At 38.8% G+C, this 21,840-nt stretch overlaps 1 protein-coding gene across 1 annotated transcript; it reads right to left on the bottom strand.

Annotated features, from left to right (window-relative positions):
* Positions 1–12,128: 12,128 nt before the first annotated feature.
* Positions 12,129–18,324, bottom strand: LOC132525144 (high affinity immunoglobulin epsilon receptor subunit beta-like). The gene is made up of 7 exons (XM_060157670.1): positions 18,263–18,324; positions 16,765–16,888; positions 16,094–16,228; positions 14,235–14,291; positions 13,554–13,709; positions 13,095–13,193; positions 12,129–12,227 (listed from the first exon to the last, which is right to left on the bottom strand). Exons 1-7 carry the CDS (start codon positions 18,322–18,324, stop codon positions 12,129–12,131), a joined length of 732 nt encoding a protein of 243 aa, XP_060013653.1.
* Between the last annotated feature and the right edge of the window lie 3,516 nt (positions 18,325–21,840).

A 21,840-nucleotide genomic window follows, 5' to 3' on the forward strand; every position in this document is an offset into this window, starting at 1 on the left:
TTTTTTTGCGGTGCATGGGCCTCTCACTGTTGTGGCCTCTCGCGTTGTGGAGCACAGGCTCCAGTCACGCAGGCTCAGCGGCCATGGCTCACGGGCCCAGCCGCTCCGCGGCATGTGGGGTCTTCCCGGACCGGGGCACGAACCCGCGTCCCCTGCATCGGCAGGCGGACTCTCAACCACTGCGCCACCAAGGAAGTCCTATACTTAGGTTTTTCACTTCCTTTTCTGTGCCACTATAAATGAATGTTGACTTTAATTGATATAGTAAATTTCTATCTGTCATTTTTTAAAATTCTGTATTTCCAATGAATGGTCTTGAAAGATTTTACACAGAATGTATTCTCTGTGCATGATTTATTAAGAAGGGAAAACCTGAAAAAGGTAATACGGGTATTTCAAAGTAAATAAAATCCTTTCTGGCATGAAAGAATCCATTGATTTTATTAAGCTTTCCTTTGCCTTGTAATACAACATGCTTTAATGGGATGGAACTAAGTAAATCAATATATATAACTGAATTTTACGATATACAGTTAACTTTTCTTTTCTCTAAAGTTTACGTATCAATTTAAAAGGCCAAGGATATAAGACACTCCCTGATTGCTTGTCTTGATTTTGCTGAGGATTGAATATGACTTTAGTAAGCAAACTGTTTTTCAATTTTTCCTTAGTGTTTTTTTTTATTTTTCTTGCAACAATGACAGTGCGTGTTCTCGAAAATATAGGAAGATCCAGATATAAATAGTAATTTAAAGTTCTTGCTATACTTTAAAAATATCATGTGGCCCTTTCAATATTTGAACTGCTGGGCAATGACATCTATAGTTTTGTCACCTTTTTTTATCTCATAGAAATAAATATGACACTTTAAATATGTAAATATATTAGGTAATGCTGTTATTTATGTCTCAACATAATTTAAGTTGTAGCTATGTCATTGGAAATATTTTAAAGATAATCTATATTCACGTTGCCTGTGTTATGCTTTTTAAAGTTTGTATACATTAGATGTATATTTTTGGTTTGGCATAAGCTACTATTGTAATTTTTCTTGGCATTTTGTTCATAAAGAATTCTTTGAAGGAATGGTAACTTCTCAAAGATTGTGAATAAACACATTTTTACATTAAAAAAAAAACAAAAAAAAAAAACTAAAAGCTGGTTCTTTGAGAAGAAAAACAAAATTGATAAACCATTAGCCAGACTCATCAAGAAAAGAGGGAGAAGACTCAAATCAACAGAATTAGAAATGAAAAAGGAGAAGTAACAACTGACACTGCAGAAATAAAGGATCATGAGATTACTACAAGCAACTCTATGCCAATAAAATGGACAACCTCGAAGAAATGGACAAATTCTTAAAAAAGCACAACCTTCCAAGACTGAACCAGGAAGAAGTAGAAAATATAAACAGACCAATCACAAGCACTGAAATTGAGACTGTGATTAAAAATCTTGCAAAAAACAAAAGCCCAGGACCAGATGGCTTCACAGGAGAATTCTATCAAACATTTAGAGAAGAGCTAACATCTATCCTTCTCAAACTCTTCCAAAATATAACAGAGGGAGGAATACTCCAAAACTCACTCTACGAGGCTACCATCACCCTGATATCAAAACCAGGCAAAGAGGTCACAAAGAAAGAAAACTATAGGCCAAAATCACTGATGAACATAGATGCAAAAATCCTCAACAAATACTAGCAAACAGAATCCAGCAGCACATTAAAAGGATCATAAACCCCGAGCAAGTGGGGTTTATCCCAGGAATGCAGGGATTCTTCTATATAGACAAATCAATCAAGGTGATAAACCATATTAACAAACTGAAGGAGAAAAACCATATGATCATCTCAATAGATGCAGAAAAAGCTTTTGACAAAATTCAACACCCATTTATGATAAAAACCCTCCAGAAAGTAGGCATAGAGGGAACTTACCTCAACATTATAAAGACCATATATGACAGACCCACAGCCAACATCACTCTCAATGGTGAAAAATGAAACCATTTCCTCTAAGATCAGGAACAAGACAAGTTTGTCCACCTTCACCACTATTATTCAACATAGTTTTGGAAGTTTTAGCCACAGCAATCAGAGAAGAAAAAGGAATCCAAATCGGAAAAGAAGAAGTAAAGTTGTCACTGTTTGCAAATGACATGATACTGTCCATAGAGAATCCTAAAGATGCTACCAGAAACTACTAGAGCTAATCAATGAATTTGGTAAAGTAACAGGATACAAAATTAATGCACAGAAATCTCTTGCATTCCTAGGCACTAATGATGAAAAATCTTAAAGAGAAATTAAGGAAACACACCCATTTACCATTGTAGCAGAAAGAATAAAATACCTAGGAATAAACCTACCTAGGGAGACAAAAGACCTGTATGCAGAAAACTATAAGACACTGATGAAAGAAATTAAAGATGATTCAAACAGATAGAGAGAGATTCCATGGTCTTGGATTGGAAGAATCACCATTGTGAAAATGACTATACTACCCAAAGCAATCTACACATTCAATGCAATCCCTGTCAAACTACCACTGGCATTTTTCACAGAAGCAGAACAAAGAATTTCACAATTTGTATGGAAACACAAAAGCCCCCGAATAGCCAAAGCAATCTTGAGAAAGAAAAATGGAGCTGGAGGAGTCAGGCTCCCTGACTTCAGACTATACTACAAAGCTACAGTAATCAAGACAGTATGGTACTGGCACAAAAACAGAAATATAGATCAATGGAACAGAATAGAAATCCCAGAGATGAACCCACACACATATGGTCACCTTATTTTTGATAAAGGAGGCAAGAATATACAATGGAGAAAAGCCACCCTCTTCAATCAGTGTTGCTGGGAAAACTGGACAGCTACATGTAAAAGAATGAAATTAGAGCACTCCCTAACACCATACACAAAAATGAACTCAAAATGGATTAGAAACCTAAATGTAAGGCCAGACACTATAAAATTCTTAGAGGAAAACATAGGCAGAACACTCTATGACATAAATCACAGCAAGATCCTCTTTGACTCACTTCCTAGAGAAATGGAAATAAAAACAAAAATAAACAAATGGCACCTAATGAAACTTCAAAGCTTTTGCACAGAAAAGAAACCATAAACAACATGAAAAGACAGCCCTCAGAATGGGAGAAAATATTTGCAAAGAAGCAACTGATAAAGGGTTAATCTCCAAAATATACAAGCAGCTCATGCAGCTCAATATCAAAAAAACAACCCAATCCAAAAATGGGCAGAGAAATAGACATTTCTCCAAGGAAGATGTACAGATTGCCAACAAACACATGAAAGGATGCTCAACATCACTAATCATTAGAGAAATGCAAATCAAAGCTACAATGAGATACCACCTCATACCAGTCAGCATGGCCATCATCAAAAAATCTAGAAACAATGCTGGAGAGCGTGTGGAGAAAAGGGAACCTCTTGCACTGTTGGTGGGGAATGTAGATTGATACAGCCACCATGAAGAACAGTATGGAGGTTCCTTTAAAAACTAAAAGTAGAACTGTCATATAACCCAGCAATCCCACTACAGGGCATATACCCTGAGAAAACCATAATTCAAGAGTCATGTACCACAATGTTCGTTGCAGCTCTATTGTTTGCCATAGCCAGGACATGGAAGCAACCTGAGTGTCCATTGCTCTAGAATAGAAAGATGCAAAAGGCTGGGAGTAAAAAGTGTCACATCACATTTAAGATAAAGGACTTGTATGCGAGTATATAAAGACCTCTCAAAGTGCCATAATCAGAAAGCAAACAATTCAGTCTAAAAGAAGTCAAAAGATTTGAACAGATACGTCACCAAATGATGACATGAAAAGAGGCTGAAAATCATTAGTCACTGGGTAAATACAAATTAAAATCACAGTGTGGTAATACTTCACATCTATTAGCATGGTAAAATTTTAAAGACTGGCCATACCAGGTGCTGACATTGATGTTGGGAAATGGGATCTTTCCTACACTGCTGGTGGAAATGTAAAATGGTACGATCACTTTGGAAACCATCTGGCAGGTTCTTAACTGTCAAACATCTTCCATATGACTCAGCCTTTTCACTGTAAGTGGAAAGGAATTTACCTAAGAGAAATTAAAGCTTGTATCCCTATAAAGACTTGAACATGAATGTTCATAATAGTTTAATTTGTCAGAGCCCAAACTTGGAGGCAGTCCAAATGCCCATCAATAGGCAAACTGATAAACAAATTGTGGTACATCCATACAATGGAATACTACTACCCTGTACACACGAAAACATGGATGAGCACCAAAATAAGTTTGCTGGGTGAAATCCAAATAAAAAAGCCAAAAAAAAAGCCAAATAAAAAAGGGTACATAATTATTATAAGAGACTGCATATCTTACTACATTATGACTGGAAAAGGAAGAAAGGCAAGAAAGAGAAGGTTGTTTTGCAGAGAAGTTCTCCTTTCTGCAATAATCTATGAGGTCACCTTCTCCTACACTGGAAATGGAATCATCTTCAACACCATCGGTGGTAACATACAGAACCAATATTTAACAATAACCAAGAATAAAAATTTGATATTTAGTGACTAATCTCTGAGATGTAAAAGTTGGGCCCGACATTAGGTATAGCACTATAGATCCACAAATATAGCTGAACACTTTCACAAAGACATGGAAGAAAGACAATATTGAACCTATAGCTTGTAGTTGTACTTCCACACATACTAAACCCCTCAGTTTTAGTTTTGGAGAGTCATCTCTGGTGACAGACATCTGCTTCCACCCTAGCGCCCTGTTCCATTCTAAATTTCCTTCTTCCTGATAAAAGGGAACATAAATTAATCAGTAGAAAGAAAAGATGAAGGTAGTCAAAAGGTATAAATTTCCAGTTATAAATAAATACCAGGGATGTAATCACATGATAAATACAATGAACACTGCTGAATGTTACATACGAAAGTTGTTACCAGAGCAAATCCTCAGAGTTCTCATCACAAGGAAAAGCTTTTTTTATTTCTTTAATTTTGTATCTATACAAGATGATGAGTGCTCACTAAACTTATTATGGTACTCATCTCTTGATGTATGTAAGTTGAACTATTACTGTATGTTGTACACTTTAATCTTATACAGGGCTGTATGTCAATTATATCTTAATAAAACTGGAAGAAAAAGAAATCTTCAACTCCAGAGTTTCTGTTAGGATCTTTTTTTATGATTTCTATCTCTTTGTTCAATAACTCTTTTTGTTCATGAATTGTTTCCCGATTTCTTTAAATTATTTTTCTGTTTTCTTGTACCTCCTTGAATTTCCTCAAAACAGCTATTTTGAATTCTTTATCAGCTAAATCACAAACTTTCATGCCTTTGCATTCAGCTGTTAGAGGATTCTTGTCATTTCTGGTGGTAGCGTATTTCCTTGATTCTTCATGTACCTTGGAGTTTGTGTTGCTGTTTTCTCATTTGAATCAGCAGACACCTCCTCAAATCTCTACTTGTCTTCTAGAGAGAGATACTGTTTTCTTGGTTCTGCTTATAGCTGGTATTTCCTCCAACCTTGTATGGATACCTGCTCCACACTTCTTACTCCTTGTGGCAAAATTCTGAAACTTGTTTGTCTTCTCTGGTTGTTACAACTCACCAAACTGGCTACTGGAAACCTCCCTTGTGTTTTTTCAGATGGTGGCGCTGCAGCTCAAGTATCAGGGTCTCCCTTGTCCACAGACCCTGACCTGTTTGAGAAGACTGTTTACTGGGGCTCTCTTGCTGCTGCACACAGTGTTGGGGAATGGGTGGGTTTAGCACTTGGGGCATTGGGGTTCCCCACGGGCCAGGTGGGGAACCTCAGATGAGGTTCTCCCAGCAGTGTGAGCGGGCTTCCTGCTGCGTCTAAGAGGCAGTCAGCAGGAACCATGTTCCTTTAATGCCCTTTGATATTCGTATCTATCTCTTTCCTGATCTCTTCTTTCTCCCAGCTATGGAGGTCCTGCCTTCATACTCAGGGTGCTGCAGGAGAGAAACAGGTTTCTCCAGCAGCATCCCCCACAGCTGTGGTAGCTGGGAACTCACTCACTGCTCTCTCTTTTTCCTGAGGGGAGAAGTCATCACTGACTACTTCATCCCCATGCTGTGCCACCTCCAGGAAGGGGCACCACTAGCAAAGTTTCTCTTGCCCTCTTCAATGTGTCCAGTTCTTTTTTTTTTTTTCTCTCTCTCTAATGGAAAGCTGGACTCTCTCCTTGGGAAGGCTGGACCTCTACAAAGTCTCTCTCATCTATGGATGTCTTTCCAAGTCAGCCCTCTTTTGCTTTTCCCCTGCTGGGGCTGAGAGGGGCTGTGGCCAGTTAGCAAACTCCTGCTAGCTCCACAGCCCCTACCAAGCTCAGTCTGCCTAACGTCTGATGTATGGGTGGGTGGGTGAGACTCCTGGGTCCCTTGGTGTTTGGTGCTGAATCCCATAACTCCCACAGAGGTACTTTTGTTCATGGATGGATTCAGAATTCGCTGTTTAAAAGCGGGGACCAAAGGAGGGCTGTCTTATGCTGCCATGATGCTGGTGTCACTCCAATGCTCATGTTTTCTATAGCAGGAATGAATGACCAATCCCTTGGAAGATAAGACTCACTTATTACACACTTCCCATAACTCAGCGAGATAGTAGAGCCAAGTGGAAATAACATGGATACGAAAGACAAACTGGCCTGGATCTAAACCCCAGTTCTGTGATCTACTGACTAAACAACCATGGGCAACTTGGTTTTATCCTTGTTGTGTAGAGAAGCTTACGGCTTTAAAAAAAGAGATATTTGCTTACCTCAAAAGTTTGTTTTATAGATTAAGATGAAGTAACACCAGTTAGGCTTCCAGCAGAAGTCAAGACATAACAGAAGTTCAATTAAATCTTAGCTTTATTCTCTTTCTTACTCTCTCATAAGATTTAGAATTCCAGTTCAGCTTTTTAATTTAATTGTTAATTTCCCATGGTGACTCCCCATCCTAGAAGTATTCTTCCTCTATGTTCTAATACAATCTTCTACTTGCCAAGTGAAACTTTCTCTATATATATTTGAATATGAACTCCTAAAAGGCAGGATTCACAGCATATTCATAGCTTCCTTCCATAGACTGCCTTCCCTGGTCTCTTCCATTGTCCCATAACCACTTCCTCCAACCAGGAATAGCAAAGGTATTGGTACATCTTGTCAAGGGCCCCTGAGGAGCTGGGGTAGGTTCAGGATTAGGCGTCAATATTTATGCATGCAAAAATATGTCCCATACACCAGTCTAGGCACTGGCTACATGATCTATGAACATACATAGTACATTTGAAGTAATTATAGTTAATATAACCATTTAAGAGATAAGAAAAATGAACTGAGATAAAATTTAAAGGGTTATCCAAGATCATAGAGCTAGTATCTAATGTAGCTTCTACAATTTGCTTCTGGGAATATTACGTTCCACGTTCACATTCTAAACGATCCCTGCCCCGCAGTGTTGTTCAACACAACCCTATGCAGGGGGTCCCAGATGAAAGTTGTTTGGGAGATGTAAGTTGAACCCACTTAACTGTTTGTGGAGTGAGCAGAGGTTTTCCAGTGATGGGAAATACTCATGAAACACAGATGGTGACTACCAATGGCCTCTCACACCCTTGTACATATAAATTTACTTCAACACTCTAAACCAGGCTGAAATTATGAATATGGTACCCTGTTTTATTAGAATTTTTTGTAAGTAGAGCCATACCTCATAGAATGGGAATTATTTGGGAATGTTTTTTTCTGAGACAGTTTTTAGAAAGAGACCTTTGATTAGCTTTTGTCAGGAGAGTTTAGAATGAATGTTATTGTCCCAGATGTCTTGCTGGACCATACATCAAATAGCATCAAATAACTCTGATTGCTGTTGCTCTCCCAGTCACACACCTAGTAATTGTGATTACCAACAATCTTAACTATCTAAAAGCAGGGAATATGGAAGCAGGAAGTTCAGCTGGGATTTTTTTGTTGCAAACTGCTCATTTTCAGATGGAAAAACTGAGGTCCTCGAAGGGAAAAGACGGTCCCAAGTTCACATAGCATAACAAATAAATCAGAGTCAGGGCTAACTTGTAAAATGTGACTTATGGTCCAGGTTCCTTTCAACTTTATCCTACCATTTATTGACGAGATGGCTGATGATTCTTTTTACAATCTCTTTTCTGTCTATGGGGCTGTTTATAGATTATCCCATTTGATAAAGCATTGTTTAAAAGGAGGACTCCAGAAACTGTTCTTGGTTCTTAGCATCACTGAATTGATGCTTTGATTCCCAATTATCCTTGATCAGTCCCCCACCCTCATGTACACACACACAGAGAAGAAATCAAGTTAAATGATTCTGATTTATTGAACAAATACCAGTGATTGAGGATACATCAAGGAGGTCATAAGTATACTAACAATACACGATAATACATTGGGGTAAAGTGATTATGAAGCAAGATCTTATGGCTGGATGAATATGTGTGCATGAGGCAGTCTTCATGGAGAAGATAACCTTCAGGTTGACATTTTTAAAAAGATAATTTGGGGCACTATCTATGTGAAGAGCATGCTGTTTGTGTCCTCAGTGTGTGCCTGAAGTGAGCATGGGATAGAAAGCAGGCAGGGGCAGAACAATCATCAGAATGATCTTGAGACAAAAAATGTGTGATGTATATAGAAATGCAGTCAAAGATGTGGTTAAAACATTAATTGAGTCGGGGAAAGAATGGTGTAAAATATTACCCAGTATGAAGATAGACTGGATTCACTTCTAGAGGTCCTGGTGGGCCAGGTTTAGGAGTTTGGATTCGAGTACATATGCCATGAAAGGGATGTGATTGTAGATGATCAAGTATGGTGATACAGCTGTGCAGTGAAAGGGTATATTTTTATGCTGCTGTCAAGTTTGGAGAAACAAAATTTTAATTTCAGAAAAATGAAAGTAGAAAACCTAGGGTCCTGAGGTCAGAAAAACATGACAATTCACTTAAGTCATTGGTTGTGTGGTTAGGTGATCACTTTCATCATCTGGGGAAATTAACATCTACTTATCACTTTTTAATTTTGGCATCCCAAATAAATTAAATGTACTTAATTATTTTAGTAATTAATCTGTGAATACTACCCCCAGCTGATTTTTTTCAGTCCCTCCACAGGACTCTTTTACATAGGCTAAAGGTGTGAACTACTCTTTCCTTCTCTTAAAAATAAAAATATCAACAACAACAAAATCATTTGGCTCAACTTAACTTTTCTTCGTTATCTTCTATTCACAGTCTCCTCTCTTTATGTCTTACATCACATGTACCACCATTCTCTCTCTCTAAATACCTCTGCAAATATTTTATTCATTCACTCATCACCATAACCCTGTTTTGAATTTCTCTGCACCTTTTGCATTCATTCACTACTGCTATTTCTTTGCCCAATTTCTACATCTTAACTGGATTTGATTTATCACTGTAGACTTTTCTCTTACCCAAGTCAGCAGATACCGTCTCTGATGATTATTCATTCTCTGTTGTCTAACCTCTCTCTACTTTGGGCTACCTGCTATCTACCGTTTCACAGTGCATTTTTCTACCTAATTCCCTTATATTCTACCTTAGATATTTTCTCTCCTTTTCCCCTCTGATTACAGGCATGTACAGGTTAACTTGGCTTTACTTTTATCTCAAAATAATTCTCTTAGAAAGTTAATCTGCTTCATTTAATAATGATCTCTCTTATAACAACACTAAATCTCTATTACCAGATTCCATCTTTACCAGCACTCTACACTGGATACCACCAGGCACTCTTTAGTCGCATTTGTCTCTGGTCTCCTAAAAATGACAGTCTAAAACTGAACTTAATCTGGGTCTGTCTGTACTCCTCACTTATTAATTCATATTTCTCACTTCCTATCATTTCTTTCAGCATTACCCGTTGTTCTCTGATCAACTTAAACACATAATGTGTTAATCAACCAGTTGCTTCTCTAACTTTATCCTTTAATTCAACTTGTTAGCAAGAAGACCAAATACTCTTTCTCTCCATGTTTTAGACACAATCATTTCTCTCCATTTCCACTGACTTCATTTTAGCTCATGTCTTCATTCATTTATTCTTCTTTCAAGTTCTTCATTAAGTGATCTCTCCATTACGGTTTCCATCTCCAGATACTGACTAACTTAATAAAACTCCCTGCTGCTTATTCATCAGTCTGCAAACACTACTGAACAGTATTGTGTCCGTGAATGTGTTGGTGATTCATGCAACATACAGATTTTTATGAGACTTTTTGCCTTTGAAAAAATATATTATCATTGAGGGGACATAAAATATTTGCATACAGAAAGTTTAATATAGAGTATAAGGGGTGTGTGTATTCGATTCGAAAAACTTATCTTCTAGAGAGAGGAGCAATCAACTAGAAAAACTTAAAGAATCAGGTGATATTTAAGATAAGCATTACAGAAAGAAGAAATTCAAGCAAGCACAAAAGGGAAGGCAGAACATTTGAAGCTAGGATGTTGACATGAGGGGGTCAAGCACAAAGCATATTAAAGAGAAAGTGAAGTGGGTTTAGAAAGTGGAGACTTTAGGACAGATTATGGTTACCAGCGGGGAAGGGTGGGGGAGAAGTATAGATTGGGAGTTTGGGATTGACCTGTACACACTGCTATATTTAAAATAGATAACCAACGAGGACCTATTGTAAATAATAATAATAATAACATATGGAGGACACAATTATTTCAAAGGTAATGACATACTTTTTTTCATATAGAATGGGTTAAATTTTTGTTGTCGTTTAACATAGCTGATTTCATTGAGCAAATGTGGCTTTGTTTTCACTGACTACTCTTGACATATTTGGCTCATAGGATTAAATTTTTGTTTAAAAAAAGAGTGGAGCCTTTCAGATCAAATGGACTTAAATTTTATATCATTAGCGAGTACTAAGATTTGTAGATTGCTTTATGTATATAAGAATTAATTAATTTATTAATAATTTCTTTCTCTTTTAGAGCACTTTTAATTTATACTCTGTGTGTGTGTGTGTGTGTGTGTGTGTGTGTGTGTGTTTCCATACACACTTTTAGCACTGGCAGGTAAATTATTCCTAATATGTTAATTTTACTGATGAGAAAACCCAGATTAAGTAAAAGGTTAAATGATTTGCCACAACTCACTCAACTAATAAGCAATAGGCCTGGGATTCCAATGCGGACTCCCTGCGCTTTATAAGATCAGTGATCCTTCTAACATACCACGTTGTTTTGTCCATATAAGACCAAACACAAGCAGGAGGCAGCCATGCTAACCTGACGCGGCTGCACCAAAATGTTTCATACATACCTGGAGAATCTCTATTCAAACCACCATCTGACTGTCCTCCTAACTCTATTCTTAATATATGTCAATTTAGTCTTCTTATCACCTCCAAATTCCCTTCAGAATCATTTCTTTCTCCTTTTCTACCCTACCTCTGTCTTGACCTGGTGATATAGCCTCCCTGAATATTCACCCCTACACTCCATAAATTCACACTGAGCACCCACTACGGATAAAATACTGGGATACACAGAGTGAAAGAGACAGACGTGAAACACTTTACTTAGTTGGTTCTCAGTTTATGTTTGCTGAGTGGACTTTGCCCTCAAGGTGCTTATAATCCCGTAGGGGTGGAGGGCATCTATCACAGACATCTGCAGCTCTTGTAAACTCTAAAAGGGGCTAAGAGACAAATATTACCAAACTGTTAAGTTTAACTCAACACTCAACCAGCCTTCCTCTTGTTTTCTCTATTTGCACAGTTCTAGGCACAGAGTAAATGCTTATTTTTCTTGTTTTCTGTTGACGTCCCAGAAGGGATGGGTGTGAAACAGCCACAGAAAACAAGAAAAATAGGAGTCTTTCGTATTTACAAATGGAGGGGGATTTAAGTGAATGGAAACAACAAAAATAGAATTTTGTCATCTGGAGAATAAGTCATAATGTAAAGTTGGCAGGTCACAGAAAGAATTGAAAGTTTGCCAGGAGTCCCTTAAACAAAGATCTTGGCTTCCTAGATCCTTTGCTATGATCAGAATGTTCTGGACTCATGATTCTTACGAATCAGTGGGAGAAGTTGCCTCCCCTCCATCTTCCAACTCACTGTAAATTGGTGCATAGATGTTTACTTCTTCATAAAGACGATCTTCTGGAATCTGATGAGGGAAAAAATCATTCAGTATCAATCACCAAGAATTTCCTGCCACGAGAAGACTTTCTTAAGAGGCATATCTCATCTCCTTTTGCCTTTCTGAATGTCACCATCTGCCATTACACTGTAATTAGTACCTCCGTCTCTAACAAACCAAGCCAGATTGTCTGGCCAAGTGGGCTCAGAAGAAATCGTCAGTCATTGAGAAGTTGCTGAGATGATTCTGTGTCTGAACTTCGGTATATCTCTTGTCTTATCTCTGGAGGAAAGAGATCAGAAAAGGCAGCCAGACTTGAATGCTTCAGGCAAGTGGACAGATGGAGAGAGCATGTTTTATCTGGAAGATCTGAGTAAATGTATGTGCATCAGGTATTGGTAATTCTTTTTCATACATCAAAGGTGTAAAATGCGTAAGACAAGTGGAAATGCAGTTGGTAGTCACGGATTAGGGAGGAGACAAGCTTGAGGTTTCAGAGCAAGTGGGAAGGTGAAAGCCAAGAAAAAAGAGAGCAGGAACAAATAGAACAGAACTATTCCGGGAAAGCAAATGAGCCCAGATACCTGAGTGTCTCCACCACTTGCTACCTGTATATTCATCTCTCATGCTCATCAACTTCAAAGCATCTACATTTTCTAAAATGATGAAGATCCGATTTTCCTAAACTTCTCAGTCACAGGAATATACTGTGAGATTTGTGAGTGGAAAACTTGATTCAAAACTTGAGATTTGGAAATCAAAGTGCTGAAACTTGGAGAAATGGAATGCTGAAACTGGAAGAAATGTTGCAGGAAACCCAGGCCATACTTTTAAGCAACAAAGCTCGAATTCTTTATCTTATTGTTTAGGATTTAATCTCAGGCCTCCGCCTACCTTATTTCCTTCAATTACTTCTCCAATCCCATAGACGGTGAGTGACACAGCACTGCAAAACCCCAGAATGGTGAGAAACAGGATCATTGCCACAATTTCCTGTTGAATAACAACCAACAACAACCAGAAAGATAAGTAGAGTGACAAGGTAGGTGTCCCAGAAGTACATTCCCTTACAGCAACCCTTGTTTTCATGACCGCCCACCCTCAAGACCAGTTCCTATAAGATGACACGTGGGAAAACCAGGAGATGGTTACTCAAAGCAGATGACTCCACCCTTGCAGAATTCAGCTGCGGGGGCAGGGGAAGGAGGCCGGCACATCTCTGGGTATGAGCCTCCAGAACACTGCATTATGTGATTGAGGTTGCAAGAAAGGATTGTGTTCATGGAAAGGAAGAGAAGGCGTCTTACTGAGATTAAGACCCAGAATCTTAGTCTTCCCACAAGAAATACATACAGCGGAAACAGAAGCCACAAAGCAGATGTCGTTCTCATAAATATCCCGGCAACGGTAGATATAAGCTGAGCTCTTCTTTAGGTTAATGATCAGGATGATGATTCCTATTCCTCCAGCTATGCTGCTGACAGTGTTCGCTCCCAGACTTCCTCGTATCTGATGACAAAGAACAACATTTAGACTTGGTCCTGCACCTGCCACAGTATTCGATAAACCTGTCTGCATTTCAGGGCTGGATATATCCAATCAACTCTGCATTTACTTAAAATATAGGTGAAAAAGGGAAATCTTGAAAATGTACTTGTGTAATAAGGACCTATAACTTTCTTGCTAGGACTGCATTCAGGAAAAGCCAGTGGATACTCATAGCCTCTCCTCAAATAGACTCCTTCATTGGAAACGAGTCATTTATTTGATCATAGGACTAGAGTATGAGGACAGAGAAGGTGTGAGGTTATTTTTTCAACAAGTGTCAGAGTAGTTACATTTATTGTTTTTAAATGATACAATTGGTATTTTAATGCTTTTATTTTTAGTGATTACATTAAATACAAAGTAGATTGGAAAAATATCACATATCCACATTTGCTCATAAGAGATGACGACGTACCTTTTGCAAGACTCTCAACATTAGATTTTTCTTACCTTCTCAAGGATGGACAAAGACAGAATGCAACTCACCAGATATGGTGCATGTTTCCTTTCAGACATAACTGACACAAATCCAGAAATAGCAAACTGTTCAAAAGGGAGGAGGAAAAAAAAAGAGCACAGTGAGTCTCTGTTCTTCTCTGTGTCCCTTTCACCCCCGTCCTCCAAATAGAAGGTAAAGTTGTGGGTATTCTATAAAGCTCTCCTTTACTTTTAAATTTTATTATTTTATTTTTTATTTCCTATAGAGAGCTTCTCAAAATTAAATGTACATATGAATTATATGAGAGTCTTGTTAAAATGCAAATTCTTACTCAGTAAGTCCTAGATGAGGCCTGAGATTCTTTATTTCTAGCAGGATCCCAGGTGATGCCAACCCTAACAGTCCATGGGTTACTATTAAATATTGTAAGTTCCAGCAGCCCTGGTACGTGATTATAACACTACTCTAATTTTTTGGTAATCATTTGCTTTCATGAGCAACTTGTGTGTTATAGGTGGTCAACTCCTTTGGGCCAGAAACATGTGTCTGTCTCCAGAGTCTGCCATGTATCGTACAGACATATAGTCATTATGAAAATGCATATGGTGAAAGATCTAGTGAAGATATCAACCAATAGCACAAATTAAAAACAAAATTCCAAAGATTCAGATTGTATGATGAGTTGAGAGACATCTAATAAGCTGTTTGAAATGAAAAGACAGTAAGGAAGTTTCAAATAAAATATGGCAAAGGTTCAAGGAGAGTCTTGAACGAGTGACCAGAGACCTAAGTATTTAGCAGAGTGCCAAGCCAATGTGATTAGGGTTAAAATAATATATCCTTGTGAATGAAGTGTTGATCCAAAAAACAGCATGGATTAATTGAAAATAATTATGCAAGTGCAAGAAGCCAGACAGTAGACAGAACATGGTGTATAATTCCATTTATATAAAACTCTAGGAAATGCAAACTAATCTATAGTGACAAAAAACAAGTGATTGCCTAAGGATGGGAAGATAGGGGTTGAGGAAGGGAAGGGTTACCAAGGGAAACAAGGAAACTTTTGGCAGTTATGAGTATGTTCATTATATGGATGTGGTAAGGTTTTCACGTGTGTATACATGTGTCAAAATTTATCAAATTGTACACCTTAAAATGTGCCATTTATGGCATGTCAGTTATACTTCAATAAAGCTGTATATTTTTGTGAGCTCATTCAGCCATCTAGTTTCTAAATAGTACAATGACTAAAAAGGATGCACTGAGAAAGCACCTAAAAGAGTTTCTAAGGGACTTCCCTGGTGGCGCAGCGGTTGAGAGTCTGCCTGCCAATGCAGGGGACAGGGGTTCATGCCCCAGTCCAGGAAAATCCCACATGCCGCGGAGCGGCTGGGCCCGTGAGCCATGGCCTCTGAGCCTGCGCGTCCGGAGCTTGTGCTCCACAACGGGAGAAGCCACAACAGTGAGAGGCCCGCGTACCGCAAAAAAAAAAAAAGAGTTTCTAGGGCACAGTAGAAGTTCCTCAGATGTCAGTCTTGTTCTCCTCACCTCAGCAATCTCTTCCCCCTCCCTTCAGTAAGATAACTTTATTGATGGATGGTGTTAGGGAAATTTTTCTGAAGTTGAGTTCTGAAAGTTTAGTTTCAATTTTTATTAGCTAAATGCCTCTTGGGTAATATGTTTAACTTTTATTAATCCCAGGTTTCTCATCTGATAAACGTGTGTTAGCATATTCAACCCAAAGTGCTTCGTAAACTGCAAATATGTATGTATATTTACATATCTACATATTAGAATATATTCATATATTCTAAATACTAGAATAAACAATTGGTCAGATCTGATCTAAATAAAAGAAAAGCCATGTACAGTGTTATTTCAGAGACAATTGTAGACATATACTCACAAATACTGTTCCCCAGAATGGGTAGCCTGCTTTAAATGATGAAAAAAATTCTTCTTTAAATTCTGAATTATTGAACACGGAGCAGACGATTATTCCAAAATAAAAGCATAGCAAACTAATCAGAATTTGTGTTACCTGTAGAAAAATGCATAAGTTTTGTGAAATAAGAAGACGTTTTCCTAAGATTACATCAATTTCCTTATAATCAAGGCAAAATGTAAGAAATTGCTTTGGTGTCTTAGGCAGTCCTGAGAAAGTATCCAAATGCAATATTTTCCACTATCATCTGGCCACTCGAAGGATTTATGTAGGCATGACTTAAGGCAGGAATAGCCAGTACATTTCTTCTGTGTCTTTATTTACATTCTCATGGTAGACATCAATAATGGCTCTTTCCATCTAAGAGAAGATAAAGATTCTAAATCCTTCACAGGATGATATTAATCACCTGGCAACTGACCAGAGTTGACAGATCCTATTTGCTATTCTTATCCGGGTCTTCATGAGGAAATGCTTCTTTTTACCCAACAGGGTGCGGTAAGTGTCAAGTTTTCGTCTACCAGGTATTTCACTCCTCTTGAGTCTGAGTGGGGAAACTATGTGGATGCCAACAAATACACTTCCTTAGAGCCAGTCTTTACTCTGGTTGTGATTAGAGGAGGCTCACTCACCCCCAGGAATTCCAGCTCCTTCTTCAAAAGAGTCAGCCACGTTTGGCGTGGTGGGGATAGGGCAGCTTTCTCCAGTAAGTTCTTATCATGGAGAGATACTACTGAAAGTTCAATTTCAGGCGCACTATGAAGTTTAAACAGAAATGCAGCCATGAGAAAATTCTCTAACTCCCTGTGCAAAGCTCTCAACTGACAGGGGCATTGTGCTTGTTTATGTTTCAAAACAATCCTGCAATGAAAATCTTTACTGTAAAGTACAAGAAATTCTGAGGCTCAGAGGGTCCAAGTTAGTGGCCAAGATTACTGTCTCATCAATGATTAGATGGAACAAAAGGGAAAAAAAACAAAAACAAAAAAGCCCCAGGCCAAGTCTTATTCTTTTTTTTTTTTTTTTTTTTTTTGCGGTGCGCGGGCCTCTCACTGTTGTGGTCTCTCCCGTTGCGGAGCACAGGCTCCGGACGCGCAGGCTCAGCGGCCATGGCTCACGGGCGCAGCTGCTCCGCGGCATGTGGGATCTTCCCGGACCGGGGCACGAACCCACGTCCCCTGCATCGGCAGGCAGACCCTCAACCACTGCGCCACCAGGGAAGCCCCCAAGTCTTATTCTTAATCTAGAATTATTACCAGGTTCTTTCTCATTAATCTGTATTGATGCGTACAACTAAAAACAATCCAACAGACATGTTTACCTATGCATCTCTCAGTCTTTTTAACATAGAAATGTATCTGAAAATATTTTGTCAATGACACACTCAATTTCATGTGCATAAAGGAATGGTTTTGAAGGATTTGTTGATCTCTATTCCTGTTTTCATCCTCAGAGGAAGCTAACTGGAAATACTGCGTCTTCAGAGTCTACTCAATATTTTGCAATGATATTCAATCCAATATTGATTCCCAAAGCTCTGTCTTTAGTTTCTCCTAAAACCTTTAAGAAGAAAGTCTTAACATGTGTTAATTTTTGGTGTTCGAAGGAAAACTAGACTATGCACATCTCCACCAGATTTCACTCTGAGAACAGTTCCCCTCTAAACAGTGGGGCAGGATCCCACAGCTTGAGATTCACAAAGACTAACCAGAAAGAAGCCCGAGGTCATTTCGAAAACCTTCTGTCCCTTAACACACATCAGACACATAGGCAAGAGATCTCTACTGATAGTATGGGTTGGCCAAAAAGTTCATTCGATTTTTTCCCATAACGTCGTACAGAAAATTGGCCAAACCAACACAAACTCCCCTACCCCATACCCAGAATATGCACCTCTTTTGTTAGAAAACTTAAGTTGTTCCCAATTTAAAAGCTAAGTAAAAACCTTCTTCCCCATCAACCAGAGAGAACTAGTGAAAAAGTATAGCAAATAACTTCTTTATACCCTGTATTTTAGTTAAACCTGATGGGTCCATGCCTATGTTCATGATTTGGCATCTCCCCAGCACTGTGACTATCTCTGGTTCACTAAATGACTGGAAATAGAAGAAAATAATAACCTGTACCTACCTGGTGGGCTCTTGTGGGTTTGGGAGAGCAAGATCTGTTCTTCTCCCAATTTCTGTGTCCATTTTTTCATTAACTGAGCTATACGGTTGTGAAGAGCAGTGTTACAATGAGCCTTGGTGGGGTCCCTCTCACAGAGTCTCCGGATGGTCAGTTAAGATGGGTTGACTCATGACACTGATAACTATCTTCATGCTTAAGACATTGGTCAGAAAGATAATTTTCCTGGCTAAGATCAATAGGGCTTTTCTTGTTATAAGGAAGAGCAGAATTGAGTGGGCTACTGAATAGGGATGAGAGTGAAATGGGGAAATTTGAGACTCCTGGAAGATAATTCTGCCTGAAACCAGCAGGATTTACAGAACCTAAAAATGAGTCGGTTTAGTGGGGACTGAGAAGGTGAGAGAGAACCACAGGACATAAAGAGATTGGCTTCTCTCCTGGTGCTTTCTCTGCTTGTGACCTGGTTCAGCCATTCCTATGCCAGAAGTTCTCCAATTGTCCTTGGAAGACTTGGCTTCACACGTAATCTAAGGCTGAAGCACAGTTTGCAAGTATGAGTGTGTCTTAGTCTCTGAATCTCTGGATTTGTCCTTGACTTCAATATTTATTGTCTTTCTCTTTCTTCCTGTCTTTTGGACAGTGCTTATATATGGCTGTTTGTAGCAGATGGTCTCAAAAACTGGACAGGCAGAGTTCTAAGGCCTGGGAACCATTCCTGATAGTGTGAAAGCTAAGAAGTTTACACACTGAAGACTCCGTTGTCTACTAAAGGTTAGGTTGACTCTCTGCTGCCTTGGTTTTTGTGATGGCAAGGATGGGCCTATGGAAACACTGAGGAGCATGAACTTCATAACAAATTCTATGAGTAGATCTAAGCAGCCTTGGCCTGAGCAGTATGCCTAAATTAGGGTCGGAGCTAAACTGGCGTGCTTATTTTAATAGCAAATCTAGCTAGACCATAGCAAAATGAAGATACAGGTGAGATTCACAGAGTTGGGACTCTTTTATTTCAGTTTGATTATAGACATAATCTTGAATGGCTCTTCATTAAACTATAAAGATACTACAAAGTTTACCTCTGTGCATCTGTACTGTCTCTCTGGTTTGTGACACAAATTTCTTCTCTTTCTCCAAGAAACGTAAGATGTTTGTGTGAACAGGGGACACTAAAAGATACATTAGCACACCTTTCATAACAAAAATGTGTTAACCCACATGCCGTCCTCCCACTGTGTCTTCCAGAATCGGTGGACCTGACCAGTATTGTTGGAGTTAATGAAACTCATTCACTTACACATTCCTCCAAAAGGGACTTAATGCTTCATGTCAGGCACTGCTCTTATCTCTGAGCCTGCAGAGATGAACACCATGGTCCCCGCCTTTGTCTGGCTGACTATCTGGCAGAGTAGAACAAAGATAAATAATGTATTACCAACATGTCAGAGGCTGCTGGAACACACAGGAGGATGTACAGTTCAACCTCTTACAGGGTATGTAGAAGTCAAGTAAGAGATTCCCAGAGAAAGTTCACATTTCAGCCAAGACTTCAGATGGTAACCTCAGGAGTTTTCGTTCATTTGCCTCTCCCTCAGTGGAATTAACACCACATCTGCTAAAACAGGGCCTGAAAAAATGCCTGTTTGTGGTGTTTTCTGGGAGTAGTCTATAATAGTTCATTATGTTTGCAGAGAATAATTAGAAATTAAACTTGAGTTGTAGACAGGGGACATTGAGGATGGTCTTTGGTGTTTGGACACAACGCTATTTTGTGAGAATTTTCAACAGAAACTTGCAGCATGCAAATCTGTAACTGAGATGTATCTCGTGATCTTCAACTTGTTTCATATCTCAGTTTTCACCAGCATCTTCTTCTTACCCCCTTCTGAGATGCTTATCATCTCTGTGCCCTCACTTTTGGTCCTTATAGACATACTCTTTCATCTTTCACAATAGTAAACATTGAAGCCTATGACAAAATGTCTTTTTTTTTTTTTTTGGTGGGGTCAATATTATCAAGATGAGTTTTAACCATGCCTCTGACTGAAAGGAAGAGATAATGGCACTAACACTTCCCTCCCACAGCTTATATTTCCTCTTGTTGACAGCACATCTGTCCATGCTTTTCACCCAGTCATCATCTGGCTTCCTCTTTCACAAGCAAAGTTTCTTCTCTCAGGTATACACTGGGTTTACTTCCCCAAACTCAAAAGAAATTTGCTTTGAGATCCCATCTGAACAATTGTTTTCTCAAACTGAATGCTCAATTCACTTAAACATGCACGAATTTACATGTTGCAAATTGAAAGTTGCTATGTCTTCGAGGTATTTTCTGATACTCCCAAAGGAATTCCAGTCTCTCTCTCTCTCTCTCTCTCTCTCTCTCTCTCTCTCTCTCTCTCTCTCTCTCATTTCTACATCCCAGAGCCAAGTATGCCTTCAATAAATATGGTTCACAGGTGAGAGAGGCTGAGACTGATACAAGCTCCCAATGGTCCATGGGAAACGTGGTTATTAAAATGAAGGAAATGAGAAAATATTGTTTATGAAACAAGATGAGTGTTTCTAAAAGGCTTAGAGCTGAGTTCAGACTTGAAGAGAAAACCTCTGTCTCTTCATTTATATGACTTCGGAAATATTCATGTAGACTATCCAAGGGCTTAAAATCTTTTTGATCTCTTTCTAAAATTGGAGTTGAACTGCTGTCTCAGCCTCTAGGCCACTTAACTGCCAAGGTCCAGCCCATGTTAATTCTTTATTAGCTCACACTCCTTCTATTCTCCAAAATGACACTTTTCAACAAGGAAAATTATAGGTGTGAACTGTGTTTGTCCACTTGTGACGAAGAACATCTGCTCAGAGAGGAAAATGATGAGACCTCTAGCATCACAGACAAGGTGTGGACATCAACTGTTCTGTTCTTTATTACGAATCATTAGCATGTTAGCTTTCTTAAACCCATTCTTCCTTTCTACCTATCCTTCTCACATAATTATATCTGAATGTTTGTTCAAATTCATTTTTACTATTTTCAGTATTATTTCACAACTTTTAGTGACTTCCTATTCTTTATTGGCTTATTTTCTAAACATAATTTCATCTTCTAATACCTTACACATGTTGCATAAAGTGCCTATCCATCCTCATTTTGCTAACCCTGGAGAGTGATGTATCACATGTTTCTTTTCCTGGAGTCCCCTGTGTCACCTCATGTTTCAATCTGGACTGGTTGCCAGTAAACATGCCACTCAGGAATGATCCTAGGACTTCCCATTGCCCTGTTTTATACTGGATTTCCTATTTCCTGACCCCACCTTTGAAGCCAAATCCAGCCTCTGTACCCCGACACGGAATTAAATCTCGGAGACAGAGTTTTGGGTGAAGTAGCAAAGAACAGCTTTATTGCTTTGCCAGGCAGAGGAGGCAACAGCAGGCTAAGGCTCTCAAAACTGTGTGTTCCAACCTGGAGGGGGGTAGTGAGGAGTTCCATTGTAATGGTTCAAAGAGGGTGTGATCAGCCTGTGGACATTCTTCTGATTGGATGGTGGGGAGGTAAGTGGGAGTCAACATCATCAACCTTC

This window comes from Lagenorhynchus albirostris, chromosome 9, assembly GCF_949774975.1.
Source record: "Lagenorhynchus albirostris chromosome 9, mLagAlb1.1, whole genome shotgun sequence".
NCBI classification, from domain to species: domain Eukaryota; kingdom Metazoa; phylum Chordata; class Mammalia; order Artiodactyla; family Delphinidae; genus Lagenorhynchus; species Lagenorhynchus albirostris.